This window comes from Lissotriton vulgaris, chromosome 6 (assembly GCF_964263255.1).
Source record: "Lissotriton vulgaris chromosome 6, aLisVul1.2, whole genome shotgun sequence".
Taxonomy (NCBI): Eukaryota; Metazoa; Chordata; class Amphibia; order Caudata; family Salamandridae; genus Lissotriton; species Lissotriton vulgaris.
Genome location: NC_141694.1, coordinates 898,607,043 through 898,626,399, shown reverse-complemented (window position 1 = coordinate 898,626,399; position 19,357 = coordinate 898,607,043). Strand labels below are relative to the sequence as shown.

Here is a 19,357-nt window from a genome sequence, read left to right as displayed (position 1 = left end):
TTACCTCCTGAGGCAGAAAAGCAGCCCTGGTCCTAAGAACCATTCGTTCAGCATGAATCGTCAAGAACGGGGGCTTTGAACTAAGAGCTTGAAGCTCACTTACCCTCCTTGCCGAGGTAATTGCAACCAGGAAGACAGTCTTAAAAGATAAAAGTCTCATGGGACACTTGTGCAAAGGATCGAAAGGAGAACCCATCAGAAATGTAAGCACAAGATTCAAGTCCCATTGAGGCACAATAAAGGGAGTAGGAGGAAATTTATTTGTAAGGCACTTTAAAAACCTTAGAACCACAGGAGATTTTAACAAAGACGGCTGATCCGGCACACAGAGAAAAGCCGACAAAGCCGAAAGATAACCCTTAACTGTAGCCACAGCAAACCCTTGCTGAGCCATGAAAAGAGCAAATTGAAGTATGTCAGATAAACGAGCCCTCAAAGGGTCAATGGACTTCTCACCACACCAAGACACAAATTTAGACCATCTGTATGAATAGATTGACTTGGTGGAGTCACGCCTGGCCGATAAAATGACATCCACCACATCATGTGAGAGAGAAAAGGAATTCAGGTTGCCCCGTTCAATCTCCAGGCATGAAGGTGTAAGGTCTGGAGGTGGGGGTGTAGAACCTGCCCCTCCATCTGAGAGAGGAGATCTGCCCTGAGAGGAAGACGGAGCGGCGGGCACGAGGAGAGGTGGAGAAGATCTGTGTACCACACCCTTCTGAGCCAATCCGGGGCGATCAAAATGACTTGGGCCCAGTCTTGGCAAATCTTTCTCAGAACCTGAGGAATCAAGGGTATGGGAGGAAACGCGTAAAGAGTTGTGAATCCCAACTCACCTAAACGCGTCCCCCAAGGCTCCCGGCATCAGAAACTGGAGACTGCAGAATGACGGGCAGTGAGCATTCTCGTGAGTGGCGAACAGGTCCACCTGAGGAGTTCCCCACGTCCGAAAGACGTGACAAACTACCTCTGGATGAAGCCTCCACTCGTGGTCGGCTGAGACTGTCTGCACGCACGTTTAGAACTCCGGTCAGATGATTTACCATCAGACAAATCTGATGATCCTGAACCCAGGACCAGAGACGCAGAGCCTCTCTGCAGAGACACTGCGACCCTACTCCCCCCTGCTTGTTGACATTCCACATCGTGGTGGTGTTGTCCGTCAGGACCTGAACCGACCGACCGCGAAGGGAAGGGCTTGAGCGCTAGACGTATCGCCCACAACTCTAAAAGGTTGATGTGAAGCAACCTTTCCTCTGGAGACCAAAGACCCTTGATCTTCAGATCCCCCAGATGAGCACCCCACCCTGGAGTGGATGCATCCGTTTTCACCGTGGCCAAAGATGGAGGTAGATGGAAGGACTTTCCCTGAGACAGATTGCCCTCCACTCTCCACCAAGACAGATACTTTGCAGTTTCTCTGGAGATCCTGATCGACTCCCTGAGATCTCTGTTGTGTTGATACCACTGCCTGCGGAGGCACCACTGGAGTGCCCTCATATGCCAGCGTGCATGGTTGACCAGCAGAATGCAGGAAGCCATCAGACCGAGCAGAGGAAGGACCTTCAAGACTGGAACGACTGCTCCATTGTGAAATAAAGGAACCATTTCCTGTATGTCGCAAATCCGTTGAGGAGGAGAGAATGCCCAACATACAGTTGTATCCAGTACTGCACCAATGAACAGGTTGCACTGGGAGGGCACCAGTTGAGATTTGGGTACATTTATCAGAAAAACCCAACTTGTATAACAACTGAGTTGTGTCTCGCAGATGATGGAGCACTTTCTCTGGAGATTCCGCCTTGATCAGCCAATTGTCCAGATAAGGGAATACTGGAATCCCAGTACTTCTGAGATGTGCTGCCACCACAGCCATCACCTTGGTGAAGACTCGAGGCGCAGTAGTAAGACCAAACGGAAGGACCACAAACTGGTAATGCTGCGATCCCACCGTAAAACAGAGATACTTCCTGTGCGACTTCAGGATTGGGATGTGAAAATATGTATCCTGACACCATCCAGTCTTCTTCCTGCAGTGCTTGAAGAACCTGCGCAAGGGTGAGCATCTTGAACTTCTCCTGCTTCAGGTAAAGGTTCAAGATCCTGAGATCCAGGATTGGACAAAGTCTGCCATCCTTCTTGGGGATCGGGAAATAACGGGAGTAGCATCCCTGACCCCTTTCCTGCTCTGGAACCACCTCTATTGCACCTTTTCTCAACAGTGCCAGGACTTCCTCCTGCAGAAGCAATAGGTGGTCTTCCAAGCAAAAACCTTGGCAAGGAGGGTAATTTGGGGAGAATTCCCGAAAGGGAAGAGCATACCCATTCTCCACGAGATTGAGAACCCAAAGATCTGATGTAACCGATTCCCAATCCTGTAGAAAATAGGTAAGCCAACCCCCTACAGGACCCGCATGATCCGGAATGGCGGATCTAGGCTGCTTTGCTGCTGTGGGAGTGGGGTGGGTAGCAGAAGAGGAGGAGGCCTGTCGTCCACGGGGACAAGCTCTTTGTGTGCCTCTGTAGGACCTATACAAAGGATTTTGCTGCTGCTGTGTCTGCCTATAGTGGTGAAAAGAAGATCTTCCAAATCCCCTATATCTTTTGGTCACAGAGCCTTTGGATTGCAGACCCAAAGATTTTGCTGTTGCCCTGCTGTCCTTAAACCGTTCTAAAGCAGCATAAGCCTTCTTTCCAAAAAGGCCTGAGCCATCAACGGGCAAATCCATTAATGCGGCCTGAACATCAGCCGAGAACTCCGAAGTCTTTAGCCAAGCCGCTCTGCTAGTGGCAATCGAAGAGCCCATTACTCTTGCTACGGAGTCTGCCTTGTCCATACCACTTTGAATGACCTGCCGAGCAGCAGCTTGCGTGTCAGAAATCACCTCGTTGAAATTTTTTCTGTCCTCTTCAGGGAGCTTAGGTGACAATTGCTTCACTGAATCCATCAAAGCATGGATATACCGTCCTAGCAAACAAGTGGCATTTGTTGATTTTAAGGCGATACTGGCAGATGAAAATACTTCTTTTGCAGTCTGGTCCAACCTCTTTGATTCCTCGTCTCCAGGTACCTGAGGAAAAGCACCTACAGATCTCTTAGAGCAGGCAGCTTGCACCACCAAACTTTCCGGTAAGGGATGAGAGGACAAATAGTCAGGGCCACCAGGAGCCACTCTGTAACGCCTAGCCACAGCCTTAGACACTGCAGGACCCGTTAGAGGCCTACTCCATACTTCCAGTATTGGGTCTGTTAGGGCGTCAGTAAAGGGAAGAATGGGTTCAAACACTGATGTAGGTGAATGAAGAACTTCAGTCACTATATTTGACTTATATTCAGCTGTAGGCAAAGTCAAATTCAACAAGGCTGCTGCCTTCTTAATCACAACATGATAAGGCGCCACATCCTTAGAAGGAGCACCTGACACTGAGTTTAAATCCCACTCAGGGGACAGGTCTAACCCACTTGCCTCTCTCACGTCATCAAAATAATCCTCAGGATCAAGAAGTTCACCTTCCTCGTATTCAGCTTCCCTATAACTCTGCTCCTCCAAAAGGCGCTGGGCTTCCCCCACCTCGACCTCTCCTTTCGAATAGACTTAGTCGGATCCGGTATCGACTCTGAAGGCTCCGGAGCCGGCGTCGAACGCGGAGCCGGGGCCGGCACCGAGCTTCGAGGCAGATCTCGAGATCTATTCGACGTCGGTGAAGCCGCATACGGCGTCGATTTGTTCCTGAGCATCTGGTGTCCTCCTGTCTATCCATCCGGTGAGACTACAGGTGTTGTTTCCTGACAAACATTCCCTGAAAATCCAGTTATTCTCAGGCAGGCATGGCGCCGTAAGATCACAGTTAAGGAACAACTCTACCCTTGGAGTCGGTGGTATCCAGTCCACATCTGATAATGAACTTAGCCGCATCTCTCTCGTCAGCAACAGCCTGGGAGAGTATGGTCCGGGCCTCCTCCGGAACCATTAGCAGCACTTGCGCAAACGAATCCCTTAGAGCGTGAGAGTAACAGCCCAAAAGGTAAGCAGTGTTCATCGACAGCAGGGCCAGGCTGGTGGAAGAAAACATCTTCTTGCCTCTTGGATTACCCATCCAGTGCAGTGGGGCAGTAGGGTATGCACTACGATTACATAGGAGGCAGGGGCTAGGGTAGGGTGTTGTGTGAGGAAACGGAGGTCCCCTGGGGAGGGGCGGTGGGCAATCTTCCTGTTCACAGGTCTCCCTGTGCTGGGTTTCGGCCAGGTCCCAAGCAGGAAGTCAGTAAGGGCTTCACTGAATGGGAGAAGTGGTTCTGAGGGGGGTGACTACCGACTGAGGCACCGCCGACTAGACGTTCATCTTGACTGCCACAGAGGGCAGGGTAAAATCCCTGACTCTGGCCGCCCTGCTCACCCTCCCCTGTAGCCACCTATGTAGGGGGAGAAAGCATGCCAGTATCTGGAGCAGTGTCCACTCCACTGGCATCCGTCAAGTCGTCACACCACTCCATGTTTGGTTCTAAAGGCTGGTATCCTTCAGAGTCCAGTGACCCCTCCCAATCATCCTTGAGCCCTAGCCCCTAGGAATAGAGCTCAGGCTACGGCCTGGAAGGCATCGTACCAGAGTCAAGCAGCGCTCCTCTGGCTCCGTGTCGGAGTTTGGAGTCAGAATGGGGGTGGTGCCGCGAGGGTCGCTGGCATTGGGACCGGTGGTGGGGAAGGTCGATGTGGTACGACCAGCACCGGTCTGTATCCAACCATGGGTCCAAAGGGCCTGTCTGGAGCTGGCACTGGGGCCGCAGGCGTAGAACCAGTAGGACCCCTTCCCGAACCTGCAGGGCCCGAAGGCATGCGGGCAGGACAGACAGCTCAAATGTAAGGCATATGGCCTCCTAAAACTCCTAGAGTTGAGGGGGAAGTTTCTACAGCACCTGTAAACTCCGGGAGGCACGTAGCCGATCCAGGCACAGGCTCAACCATCAAGCCAGGCCCCAAATGTCGACGCTCCCTTCTCATCAGCCTACACACAAGGAGAAGTCAATGTCCTCTTTGACTTCTTGCTCTTCTTCTAGCAGTGGGACTTACCCGAGTGACCTGATGACTTCGAGTGCGATGAAGATCTTGGGCTTCACAACCACTCCCAGGAACCACCTCTCGTCTGGGATTGAGAGTGTTGGGTTGACACACACATAGAGCTTCCAAGAGCTTGAGAGACTGCTCCAGCAAGCCCATCTGATTTATCGCACAACAGCTGATACAGGTCTTCATGTCGTATTCGCACCCGAAGCAGCAGAGGCAAACAAAGTGCAGGTCAAGCACCAACATCGATCAGTGACCGGTGCATCAGGACATGAAGCCAGCTTGTGACATGACAACCCTGTCACACCAGTGAACTCTCAAAAAAGTTCGACAAGTCGAAAAAAGGCCAGTTAAAATGCAATTATGGGTAGCTTTCGCCGGATCTGCGCTGACTGGCACAGAAATTAAAGAACTGACGTCAGCATGCTGGAGTGGCACCTATATAGGCATAGTGCACGTCACTTCTGGCATGGACGACGCGATACAGAGGCAATTTACACCACCCTTCGGCACCAAATGGGTACTGCTCCGGAAAAAATGTCCAGATCCAGTCTGACGCCCGAGATGAATTTACGGTAAGGAAACTGCGAGGGGTGCTAGGTGGTGCAATGGCAAGATGGCCGCACTGATCGGCATCTTAATCCGATCATTTATCCGATCCAGTCGCATATTAAGGCATAAAAGGAGCAGTGGAATGCAGGTGTAAGTTTGTAGAAACACGAAGGGTTCAATTTAGTGCGCCTACGAGATGATCTGGAGTCGCTGGTGAGGAGTATAGCATGCACCGTTAAAAGAACTGCTATGGGGTGGAGCTGCCACCAGGCAGAGGAAGTCACGAAAATCCGGTGCTGACCACGAGGTGTGGGGGCAGTGCTAACAGGGAGGCGAGAGTCAGCCCCGCATATACAGCACAACACTCACCCCTACTGCAAAGACACAGGCCTCTCCACACACGCTGCTCAGGGACGAGGTATAGTTCTCAATGTCGTCCGGGTGGCGGATCGGCCACAGAGGTTCTGATGCAATGGCGGCAATGTGACTCCCTGATACAAGCGTATGCCCTCAGCTATGCGCTAAACAGAGCAGATCTGCGATCATAGTCACACGCTCAAAGGGAGGGGAAAGAGCACCCCGGGAGACGGTAGATAGCTGCTGGCATGGTGGCCGCAGCAGCGCAGTAATGCCGTATTAACGGCAGACCGCCATATCAAGAGCAAAGCGCTGGGAAGGCGGGATAGTGGAAGGCGCTCTGAAGAAACAACAGATTGCTGATAATTACGCTGCGATATGACACAGGAGCGTGCAACTCGCGTCTATACAGATCTGATGTAAAAGAGAGCAACTGTACTAGCCCAGCCAAGAGATTACTGTCAGCAGGATTAAGGTTTATTTGAGGCACACTGACGCTGAACCAAAGTAGTAAGGACACTGCCGAGTAATACTGCCGCTTAACTGACCTCAAAAATTTAGTTGCGGAGGTTGTGAAGCCTCCAGTCATCCTCCCACTGCATCTACACAACTCAATGAGTCCAATCCTTCCACAGTAGTAGATGCTGGATCTGGACCCTCTAGCTGTAGCACCACATTTTGCCCAGAAGGTATAAACAGGACACAGTTTGGACCGTGCAGAGAATTCCTGACCAGCTTAAGCTGCACTGCCACGATTACAAGGTCACAGAACTATAACTCAGTGCTTCCTCGAAATTCATAAGGCACTACTCTATGCAAGGGTGTAATTGAAGCGCAGGAGAGAACACCCGGACAGGTGAGCCTAGGCACGGGAGGATGCCCTCCAGTAAATCCTGCCACTGCTGCTCCAGGACGTGGAATATAGCGATCATGGGGAAGAGTGACACAAAACAGACCGGCTTACTTTTGATGCAAAGAAAAATACGCGATGGCAGCAAGAGGAGGACGAGAGGAGACTGGAGCAATCTGCAATCCAGGAGGGTCCAACCCCAAACGATGACATGAAGGCATTACTGCAAGGAGGTCAGGCTGAGACTCACCACCATCGCTGATAAAAATGGATGCCATGACCAAGCGCATGGATGCCATAGTGCACAAGTTTGACACTCATGATGAACGCATTAAAGAAGCAGAGCGTAGAATCTCACATACAGAGGATGCGACCTCTCATCTACAGGATAATGTAGCACAAATGGATAAACTATTGAAAATCATTGCGACCGAAAATGAAGATATTGAAGCGAGAAGCAGGCGCAATAATGTACACATAATTGGCATTCCAGAAAGCTCAAACATGGGTAAAATTGAGGAATATGTGGAGATGTTAGCGACAATCGGAACGGAGGCCCTCTCCACGCTCTTCATAGTAGAAGGAGCTCATCGGTCTTAGGTCCCAGACCTCCACCAGGTGCTGTACCCAGGCCAATTATTGCGCGACTATTGAATTGCCGGGATCGGGATGTTGCCCTGAAAATAGCTCAAAACAAGCAGCAGCTCGGCTTTGAAGGAAATTAATTTACAATATATCCTGACTTCACGGCGACTGTACAAGAAGAGAGGCGCAAATTAATACCGGTTAAGCAGAAGTTGAGACAAGGAGGCTTGGGGGCTCCTGACATGCATCTATATGCGCTTTGCGCCCAGGCCCAGTTCTTGCACTACTGGGTCCATCCAACGCCTCTCCAACCCCATGTGGCGGTAGAGATTGATGCAGTCGTGCCCGTCCCACTTAAGGTGGCTATTTACCAATCGTCATGGCACCCCCGTGGAGATCTAGACACCGCTGGAACGCTGCGGTGGGCATGGGACGAGCTGCGCAAATGGGTGGGTTTTCCCGGTGTTTTATGCCCCCTCCGTCACACTGGCATAGAATCCCATGCTGCCCTGTATTCGGAATGGTGTTACTAAGACACTAGAACAGAAGATGCATCTTCACACCTTCGCAGATTTATATCCGGAAGACATGTTTAGACCTCTCCCAGAGGCAGACGAGGGACAGGCGGTACCTTTTTTCTGAGCTATTCTTATATCATAAGCTGCGTGCGGCATGTCGTGCCTTCTGGGAGGGCTTTCCGTCTGCCCCACCGGCTCTGCCCACATTGGAAAACCTGTTGGGATCCCCATCTCCCCGTAAACTGATTACGAGACCATATACACACATGCAAAACACTGCCCCGTTGGTGAAGCCCAGATCCCCCCAGTGTTGGAACAACAAGCTACCTACCCCGTTAACTGAGGCTCAGTGTGACTTCTGTTGTGGGTAACTCAATGAGCTTTCTCCTAACCACAGGCTCAGATTGATTCACTTTAAATATTTGCATAGATTCTATAGAACACCTGTGGGTCTGTTTCGCATGGGGATCAGAGGAGATAACAGCTGTTGGCGTTGTAAGTACACTCCTGCTTTGTTTTTACATGTGGCATGGGAATGACCAATAATTGCTGAATTCTGGTCTATGATTTTTTTTCAGTGAATCAAATCATTGGAGTGTCGGATGTTCCATCCCCCATTCTGGGCCTCTCAGGCTACGTTAAAGACACCCGCCTAAGCTGCGCAAACTACACGCACTGCTTCTGTTATTTGCCAAGCGTCAAGTTGCAGTACATTGGGGTAGGAGGAGGGCGCCCTCGCTCAAGGCATGGATTGCCGAGGTCACATACGGTTATACATAGCTGAACACATTTTGGAAGCTTATGGCCCCTACTTCCAGACCTTGAAACATTTGGGAACCATTCTTGACCTGGGCTCAGGGGCAGAATATGTTTGCCGCAGCAACGCAATCAGGCGCTACGCAGACTGTGGTATTGATGTAATGAGCTATTGAATTTCACATGTTTTTGACATGTTCCCACTCTCAATTCCCCTGAAACCATGGTTTTAATTACATGTGACTGGCAGAATCTTGGCACTCTCTGTAGAATTATGTAATTCCTTGTGGGTTTTTTAGTTTTTTTGTATTTCCTTACATTATTGTCAATGAGCACCTGGATCTATGATGTCTATGTTTTCATTAGCCGTGGACGCAAGTGAGGCGTGACCTAATACTGAACTAATGATTAATGTATAGACTGTGATTTTGTTACATCCTGTATTGATGTGTCAACATGCTCGCCTATTGTGTTGTTAAAGTATTTTGTTTCTTTACCAAAATGTCAATAAAAAAATAATTTTAAAAAAGCATTACATGGTAGCTTGCTGTCATTTACAGACGAATAAAACGATGTAGCTCACAAATGATAATGTGTGGCAATCAGGTTTCTGTGAATAAATATCATTTGTGCATAAAGAAAAAAACTGAAAAAACTCTCAGATCCGAAATGGTAAGGTTGATATGGGGAGGCAAACAGCCACGTTTGCAATGGCAAATAATCACACAACCATATGAACAGGGGCTTAGATATCCCGGCTTTTGAATTGTACTATACGTGTGCACAGGTCCATTATGCGTTTTACTGGATTCACCCTCCTAAGGTATATGCCACAGATTGCAGCCGAGCACTGGCTGGCGGATCCCATCCCATTGAATGGTGTGTTTTACACACACCCCCGAACACGAGACAGTACACCTACCACAATCACGTGTACAGTAGATGCTTGGCATTGTATCCTAATGCTTCTCCAATGCCCAATGTTATACTCGCCGTTACTCCTGCTCTCATTTCAACTCCAATGCCATTGCTACAAGAAACAGGGTTCCGCAGACTGTGAACGTACGCGCATTACCACATGGGGAGACCTTTTTCAAAATGGGCAATTTCGATCGTCCGAGCCCTTTTTCGGGAAGGGCGACCCCCTTTATTGGACAGATATTTTTATGTCCACCTCCGCCAGGGCATACGATCAATTACCACAGATTTCCCCCAAGAACATCCTGCACTTGCTCCCCTACATACAATGCTTCGCAATACATCGCCGGGTCATTTGGCTTCCACACTTTATCATACGGTTCACACTCAACGGACAGCACCTCCCAGATCCTCCCGTGTGTAGTGGAGTTTGGAACTAGGGATGATCAGTGGACGTACTGTTGCCAGCAAACGAAGCAGATCTCTGCTAGTGGTAGATTGCTGGTTACACATTATAAACTCCTACGTCTATATTATACTCCTGTCAAAATGTTTCACTTTAAATTGAAAAGTACGGATTGCTGTGAGATGTGGAAGACCAGGTGCAGATTTCCTTCACTTGTCATGGGAGTGTCCACGAGTGAGTGAATATTGGGCTCAGGTTTTCGATGCCCTAGACCAGATGGTGCCCATTTCTGTGAACCGTTCGCCTTTAATAGCGTTGTTGGGATACACTAAATCCATTCCCAGGTCATGTCGCAAATTTCTCGCAAGAGCATTGTGGTTAGCTAAACGTAGAGTTGCGTGCAGGTGAGGTAGGGGGAGGACACCCAAATTTAAGGAATGGCTAACTGATCTAGTATACTGCCAAGACCAACTGACTCTGTATGCTGAAACACTGCCTTGTGCCTCAAGACCAAGGGACATTTGGAGTCCGTTGCAGAGCTACCTTCTAACACGCTCCTCAGACTCAAGTGGATTAGCCAGCGACACTGCAGTAGTGAGAAACAGCATGGTATGTTCAGATATAGCTGTTGCCTTTACCATTCCAGAAATGTCTGATTATTGTACTGAACCCAGAAAGAGATGAGTTAGGTTTTACTTAAACATTGTAAGGAGCAATGGTGATCTAGGATGAGAAATAACAGCACCTGATATGTTCATGTGTCAGGCCAGGAGTACTGTATTTTTACGCATGACAGACACCTGTCTCTAGACCGGAGCAGTGCCATCAATGTACCCATCTGTTGCAATGCGCCTATACTTCACTTAATTAGGCTGTGCCATATATGTGCCTGTGTGGAGCTGAAATTGCCCTTTTTTACTACTGTATTATGTCTGCAGAATGTCGCTGTGAATTATACTCGTTATGTATTCATACTTTAAATGCACAAAAAAAAAATATATATATATAAGGAAACTGCAGCTAGAAGTCTCTATCATACCGGCCAAATTACCACTGACTAGGAGCGCAATAGACATGTCAGACAAAGTGTAGGGGAATGTTATACTGTCAATGAGTCAGACGTGTTATTATAAGGAGAATCGGCTTGAATTACATCACAAACAAAATTGCAAGATCCTAATCAGGACCAGGAACTGCCACTTCCAAGGATAAAAACACATGAACAAAACCATTTTAAATCCACACAGTTAATGTGTTATTGTAACTTCAGCTATTTAAAGCTTATAGAACCTAATAATGCATTATGATAACTAAAATAAACACTGCTGTTAAGGAAACACTGCTTTGAACATCTTTACTTTGACACTTTCTCATTTGGACAACAAACCCATCAATAATGGGCCTGATTCAAAGAGGAGAAAGGCCTTGCTCATCTTAACTTGCTTTATAAATTACCTGTTGCTGCAGCAGCTTCGTCAGCCTTGTTCTCTTCACAGATGTAGGACTTCGGTCCACAGTTTACTGGTTCCCCTTGAAATATTGCGGACATTGACTCGTTTACTTTATCAGAAAGACTACATGCTGCGAGGCGGCGTTCTGTCTGTTCAATCTCACCGATGGAGAAATGGCCGATCACATCCGGGCAATCAAAAGAGGTGCTAGATTTGGTGGCCATTTGCAGGGCTGCTTGCTCTGGGCTCTGCTCTTGAATTGGACTACAAGTCGACAAACAAACAAAATAATTGTCACACTAAGAAAGCTGAAAAAATCTTTAAACATGGAAACCTCATAGGAAGGCCCAAATGATGTAAGTAAACACTTGCAGCTAAGAATTTCATTTTTATATTCCAACATTTTCCACAGCCCCACAGGCTTTTTGGTAGCACGGATATAGGCGTATCAGTCACAAAAACACCACACAGAGCAGGAAATAATTCCAACGCCAGCTGGCTTCAAAAGAAAACTGATGCTATGTAGGACTCCTACATAGCATCAGTTTTGTTTTGCAGCCAACTACAGGAGAGCAGGCGTGGGTTCTCCGACACAGAAAGGGTGGTGCAACAAGAGAATTTGGATCTCAATATCTGAAGCTCTAGTTGGTTTATTAAATCAGGAACTAGTCATATGACATTGGTAGGGAGACCGAACACGTGCATCTGAAGCCCATGAGAATAAACTGTTCATGGGATGTGAAGATTGAGCCAAGCATCTACAGGGGTTTCGGCAAATTATGGCAGATTTACAGGCATATCAGAGTGTACAAAGGAACAGAAGACCGCACATGCGAGCATATAGGCAAACAAAACTCTTCCATGTATATGCTGGAGGTGCAAGGGCACCAGCGTTATTTGTGTTGTGATGTTAAATCAAGATTTTAGAAAGAGTTTCTGGGCGGCTGTGCATAAGCATGTGAGGCTGAACCTGGGCTTCGAATGGTTGAACACAGGCATACGATCCAGTAGCTATTCAAGTAGTGTAGTAGTAAACAAGACAACAATGACAATGACATTAGGAAATTTAAGATCCCAGACTAAAAATAAAATTTTAACATTTGGGTGCAAAAAGAGCATTTTTTTAGAATAATTGCATGATAATTTATAGCAATTTAATGAGTGCCTTGCTTCACTATTTCGAAGTAATATTTCAGTAAAAATATATGTTGATTTGGGAGCACATATAGCCAATGTTATGCAAGAAGGCAAACACTTGTTCAGTCACATAAGAAATTACTAAAATATGTCCTATGTATCTTGCCTAAACTGGTTGCAAGTCCTAAAACTTATCAGAAAAAATTCCCTTCCCCACTTCAACCCCAGGCTCTGCTTTAGTGGAGGGGTGGTGGAGGCCAGGCATGTTTGCTGAACTATAAAGCTGTTTCAATCACCACTGATCGCTTGATGGAATACGTAATAGAATGCTGCCTGTGCTAGGCAGAAGCTGAGTGGCTGGGTAATTAGATTTCGCAAACCTTCATTTTATGGGATCTGCATTAAATGTTACTTGTATTGTTAAGATTAAGATGATCACTGTAAGGAAATGCCTTTTTGGTTGGTACCCCCCCCCCAGCCAGGTTTTTACAAGTTGGTATCCCAGGTTCTTCAGTCTGCCACTAACCACGACTGTGCAGGACCAGGGCCCAGGACCTGATGCTCAAAGTTTCACCAGAGTCGCTGATCCCCAGAGAGTCGTTTGAGGGCAGCTTGGTTAACCAGAAGATAAGTAATCGTCCAGGGAAGGATTTGACAGATACCTGGTGACAGTAGCCCAATGGCGACTGGCCTATTACCAGCACAGAGAGGACTTCAAGGAATGTCAACCTTCTGACCATGACAGCCTCACCGCCTTCGTAGACCAAGGGGTAGCCACAGGAGGATCACTGTCGACTGAATCATATCACACCGTCCTTGAGCATCTTCACCATTCTTCATCCACTGCATAAGGACCATTTCCACGGGAAACCGCTGCAACAGAAATGCTTCACCTACTGAGGAAACTATTTCCCAGGACCATGTTTGTCCCAGATTGGCTCCCTACTGGAGTTGGTCGCATTAAGTAGCTCTAAGTGACCACAATACAACTAGCTCAACTTTCTTGAGAAAACGTTTGAGTGTCACGTTCGAAAAATTTGCCAATACTTGTTCGCAGGTCAGTGAAATGCTTGGATTTTCTATGTAAATTCTATTTCTCCAGAACCCTTGGGTAGATCTTTTCGTGAAAGTACAGTTTATTTTTATAAATTGGTGTCTGATTTGAGTGCTGTCGATTTCTTCATCAATTGTTTAAATACTTTCAATTTGTTGCTCTGTGGAAGCCTTGCTGCAGAGAGCCACAGCTACCCACGGTTAAGCTGAAGGTTTGCCGACAAAACCTACTGGTCCTAAAGGGGTTGGTAAGTGTATTACACAGTGCAGTTGGACAACTACATGATATAATACACCCAGTTTCCTCAGTCGCTAGTAAACATAGGTGCATTTTAAAGCATGAACTCTCTTGCTAGTACCAAAGGAAGCCACGTTTAAAATAAAAAATACAGACCATTTAAGTAATGGTCTGAACAAGATTTATTATGATGAATATCGGTCACAGATTATGGCTCGTTTTCAGATTAGTCAAATCATGTACATTATACTTCAATGCTGAGCATTTAACAGAACCAAATAATCTGTTCCACTATATCTTCTTCTTGGTGAACCCATACAGCAACACATTACCATTAACTCTATAAGCAGGTTGCTAGCTCAAGCAAAGTGTAACCTCTTGGGACTTGGTGTCTCACGACCCCATTTGATCAAAAAAATTAGGGTATTTTTAAAACATCACTGGGGAAGTCCAGAAATCTCAGAAAGGACAATGGTACTCCATCTGCGTGGAGAAATTACTTCAGCTGTTTCAACACATTTCAGCTGCATTACAATGATGTAGCCGGAGTGGGACTGCCTTACCCAGCAGTCTGCACGAAGGAGGTGGGGTACAGACTTTAACTTGAGCTTAAAAGTGCTTTGGGACTTCTGCAGTACAGGACGCACCTGGGTGAAGACCAGGATGCTGTCGCTAGTCATCGTCAGGAAGAGGCAGGGCAGTGCCACCCCTCTTGGTCCGGCTTGCAGGAAGGTAGGACCTTTAATATGGGGATTCAAGGTTTACCTGCACCTTTATTACTGCTCATTTAAAAGCAGCCTTTCGGGTATTACGGGCAAAAGGAAAGCTATGAGCAGGCAAAAGGACTCTGGATCTGTGCTTGGCCCTTCCATTAACAATTACTTTTACCACTGTAATGGGAGCGATTGACTCACAAATTGATTTAGTTGAGAGAATCGATGCAGTAAGGCGGCTTTCTGGTGTCTCTGGCAACCACTGTCTCCAACTGAATCTTGTATGTGTCAGTTGTGGCTACTTAGGAAGGTAGTGAGCTAGCCCCTTCCAATAATACTGGCAACAGTAGCATTAATTTTGGCAAGAGGAGCCCTTTGCCCCAAGGCCAAAGTGAGTCCCAGGTTGACAACGCCTTTGCAGTCCCTAACACCTTAAACCCAATTGAAGATGGTGTAAATCCTAACTTGGCTAACATCACCAACTAAGTTGCTGCCCAAACCCGTTTAGACCAATAAGGGCAGTTCTCCTTCGTGCTCCGCTCTGCTTGAAGATAGTACATTTACATCTTATATAGCCCTTCTTAATTCAGTCACCAAAGACCATTATGATTGATTGTGTGAGAAGCTGGAGATGTTTTTGAAGGATCTAGGAGAAGCACTACTGGCTAAACTCAAGCAAGGCTTAAGGAAAATCTTGGCTTCCCTTGGTCCACAATAGGTCCAACTACCTGCAGAGGTGAACTCAAAGCCTCTTCAGTCCATTTTAAAAACAACCAAACCCGTTCATTCTGTTAACACCGTGTTACCCATGGGCCATTTAGCCATCTGGTGGCTAATTCACCTGGCTGAATTGGTTCTTAGGAAAGAGAAGAGCTTCCACATCTCAACCATGCCCAGTTACGAGCCCTCTCCTCAGTAATCCTGACAGTGAGGAGGGTGTCTAGGGTGGGCCCGCCCCAAAATCATCTGTGGGGCCGCCCCAAAATCATCTGTGGGGCCGCCCCAAATTAATCTGTTGGAGATTGTGTTATTAATTTCAGAAATCCATGGTTGGTGGAGAAATTGCTTGCAGCTTTGAAATATCTGGCTGACCTTCATGTTCAAATCAGAGCCCTTCCTTTGGGTTTGTTTTTATAAGTCCGCTTATACACATGGACAACCGGGGGCTGAAAATGGCTAAGATAAGAGAAAATAGCTGCTCCGGCCCCGCAGATCCCTTTGTGTAATTGTTTCTCCCCATTGAGTAATCTTCAGGACATTGACAGACAACCAAAGTAGTCCAAGGCCAAAATTTGGCCGACCCCTGCTGTGCCATGGGGGGCTTCCATCAGGTTGGACTTGGGGCCAGCTCCAGAACTCGACTTTGCTTCTGGTGCAATCAGATATATTACAATTTTTCACTTGTTGTCATGGAATATTGCTGGGGTTCGAGCCATTGTAGTATTGTATTGCATTGTATGGCACATTTATAGAGCGCAACTGTCACTCCACGGGTATCCTGGCGCTGTGATCCTCAATGGCCTGAGCACGATATTATAGTGGCAGCTGTAATTACAATGTCCTTGGGAAAAGATGAGTTTTTAGTCCCTTTTTAAAAGAGGATAAGTCACCCATACTTCTAGGAGACAATGGCAGCGTGTTCCACAGCCTTGATGCCGTATAGCTGAAAGAACGACCACCCATTCGCATCCTCAGGATCTTAGGAACTACCACCAGGTAGGCTGAGGCAGAACGAAGGGATCTAGTAGGGGTGTACCAGGAGAACAGCTCCTGCAGGGAGATCGGCCCCTGACCGTGGAGGGCCCGAAAGACCAAGCAAAGGGATTTAAAGTCGACACGTTGGGAGACTAGCAACCAATGAAGATCCGTAAGTGCTGCCGAGGAAAAATCAGAGCACCGACGAGAGAGTGCCAGCTTGGAGGCAGAATTCTGCACCCGCTGCAGTTTGCCCAACAAGGTTATGGGTGCCCACAGAAGTAGTGCGTTGCAGTAGTCAAGTCTGCTTAAGATAATACTACGCACTACTTCTGGGCTGGCATGGGCCGGGAGCAGGGGAAGAATCTTCCGCAAGGTGCGGAGCAACAACATACAGGTGGACACCGTTTTATTCACAAAGCCATCCAGTTGGACATTGGGTTCGAGCATCACCCCTAGATTCCGAACGGAGTCTGCTGCCGCTACCGTACCCTGAAAAGAGGGGGGCCAGAAATACTGTGGTAAAGGCCGGGAGATATGGTCCATCGAACAGTGCAACACCTTGGTCTTAGAGCTGTTGAACTGTAAGGAGTTGTTGCTCAACCATTCCGCTGTGGTGGTCAAACAATGGTGGAAGGTCTCCTGTGACACCGCATTCTTACCTTCAAAGGAGAAGATAAGCTGGGTGTCATCGGCGTAGTTGGTGACCGCAATGCCGAAAGATTTAATTAACTTGACCAAGGGGCGGAGGTAAAGATTGAATAGGATGGGACTGATGGCCGATCCCTGAGGCACGCCCTGTTCTACCCTTTTGATGTTGGATTTAAAGGGTGGCAAGGCGACCACCTGGTGTCTGTCACCAAGGTAGGAGATCAGCCAGTCCAGGGACAAGCCCGACACCCCAGCCTCCTGACCAAGATGGCATGGCTGACCGTGTCGAACGCTGCCGACATGTCGAGCAGCACTAAAAAGGCTGCTCGACCTTGGTCGGCACGCGAACGAAGGTCGTCCAAAACGGTCACTAGTGCCGACTCTGTCCCATGGGCTGGTCTGAAGCCAAACAGCGCCACGTCCAGGCAAGCATTGGTCTCTAGGAAGTTGGACAGATGTTTTGTGGCCAGTTTCTCCAAGATTTTAATCGGGAAGGGGAGCAATGAGATGGGCCTATAATTTGCTGGACACATAGGGTCCTGAGTTTCCTTCTTCAGGAGCGGGGAAACCACCGCAAGCTTCCAGCTATCCGGGACCCGGGCGGAGGCTAAGGACTGGCAACAAATCGCATGGAGAGGAGGAAAGAGCTCGTCACGGAACAATTTCCAAAATGTGTGCGGGAGTGGATCAAGGGGAGAGCCTGAGGATACTCCGTCCGCTAAAGCACATAAATCCACCAAAGAAGGAAGGGGGAAACTATCAAGCCGGGCTTTCCCGGCCTCCACCTCCATAGAAAAAGGCAGTGCAACAATAGATGGCAGCTGGAGATTGGAATCTGACGGAGTACTCAGCTTACTCAAGATGGTAGCGATCTTGTCCTCGAAGGCCTTTGCCAACGAGTCACACAGCGATTGAGAAGCTGGGATAGCAGTTGCGGCGCAGGCCGGGCGTGACAAATCTTTAACGATTTTAAACAAGGCCTGAGATTTATTTGAAGTAAACAAAACAATTGCCAATACTGTATCTTGTTCTCTAAAGTCAACTAAAACCCATATGAATAAAACATACTGGTCCGTTTAGTATAACGTCACTAGTTAAATGGTTTATTAATTCCACTAGTTTCAAATTTTTAAATTTGAGAAAACTTTTTTTATATATGCATAAACAAAGTATACAATTAAATACAATCTATAGAAATGACAAACCATAACTATACATATTTACAACTCATCCTCTCTGTATTTACAGTCTAATACATTCATTCCACAATCATACCATCCTCACACACAAAATATGAAACACAGAAAAATGGCTTTGTGTCTCGGAACTGTTCACCGCGAAGAGATTATGGCTAAATGACTACAGAAAAGAGCTGCGCCGGCGAAAACTACCTTAAACCCGGGTTACATTTCTTGTGAATAATACCGGGAACTGGGGTCACGCATTTGCGAAAAGACCATTGCTATCGGATCACGTTTCCAAAGAATCGGGTCACCTCAACATACAACTTCTAGATTGGGATTTGCACCCTGTTAGCAAAAAGATTTAGATGGTCCTGAAGAGAACTCCGCAATTGGGGAGTTCGAAACGCGTCGACTGTAGGTGGTTTAGTGTCATTAACTAGGACTAGAAGGACGTTGTTACAAAAATTTAGATTATATTTTCTACCTGTAGATTGCATTGAACATAGTTGCACTAAAAAGGTTTCTAGGGTACATCAAGTGTTAAGAAAAACGTTTGTTCTGACACAAAGCCATTTTTCTGTGTTTCATATTTTGTGTGTGAAGATGGTATGATTGTGGAATGAATGTATTAGACTGTAAATACAGAGAGGATGAGTTGTAAATATGTATAGTTACGGTTTGTCATTTCTATAGATTGTATTTAATTGTATACTTTGTTTATGCATATATAAAAAAGGTTTTCTCAAATTAAAAAATTTGAAACTAGTGGAATTAATAAACCATTTAACTAGTGACGTTATACTAAACGGACCAGTATGTTTTATTCATATGGGTTTAAGTTGATTTTAGAGAACAAGATACAGTATTGGCAATTGTTTTGTTTACTTCATTATTCCTGGCTTAGCCTTACTGGAGTAGGAGCCAAGACCCTGTTTTGTTAAACTGAGATTTATTTGAGGCAGATAGGAATGTCTCCTCTAAAAACCTAGCTTTGGCGCATTTGATCTGCGCTTTATAGGCCGCCAGTTCTTGTTTGTAGAGAAGTTTATCAGAGTCAAGGTATTGCTTCCTCCAGACACGCCCAGCCCGCCTGCACTGAAGTTTGAGCTGAAGAAGATCCCTTGAGAACCAAGGCATGGCGAGTTTAGTTCTGTCCCGCGTTTTCCGCAGCGGAGCCAGAGTGTCCAAGGAGACAATAATTTGCTGGCTAAGGAAATTATAGCTGTC

The 19,357-nt window shown here is 47.0% G+C and overlaps 1 protein-coding gene across 1 annotated transcript in view; it reads right to left on the bottom strand.

Annotated features, from left to right (window-relative positions):
* BUB1 (BUB1 mitotic checkpoint serine/threonine kinase) overlaps nt 1-19,357 on the bottom strand; it is a 1,006,269-nt gene that overhangs the window by 508,646 nt on the left and 478,266 nt on the right. Inside the window, exon 18 of the mRNA XM_086926890.1 lies at nt 11,464-11,723. Within this exon, the coding sequence (XP_086783016.1) occupies nt 11,464-11,723 (260 nt within the window). The remainder of the gene's footprint in view (nt 1-11,463; nt 11,724-19,357) is intronic.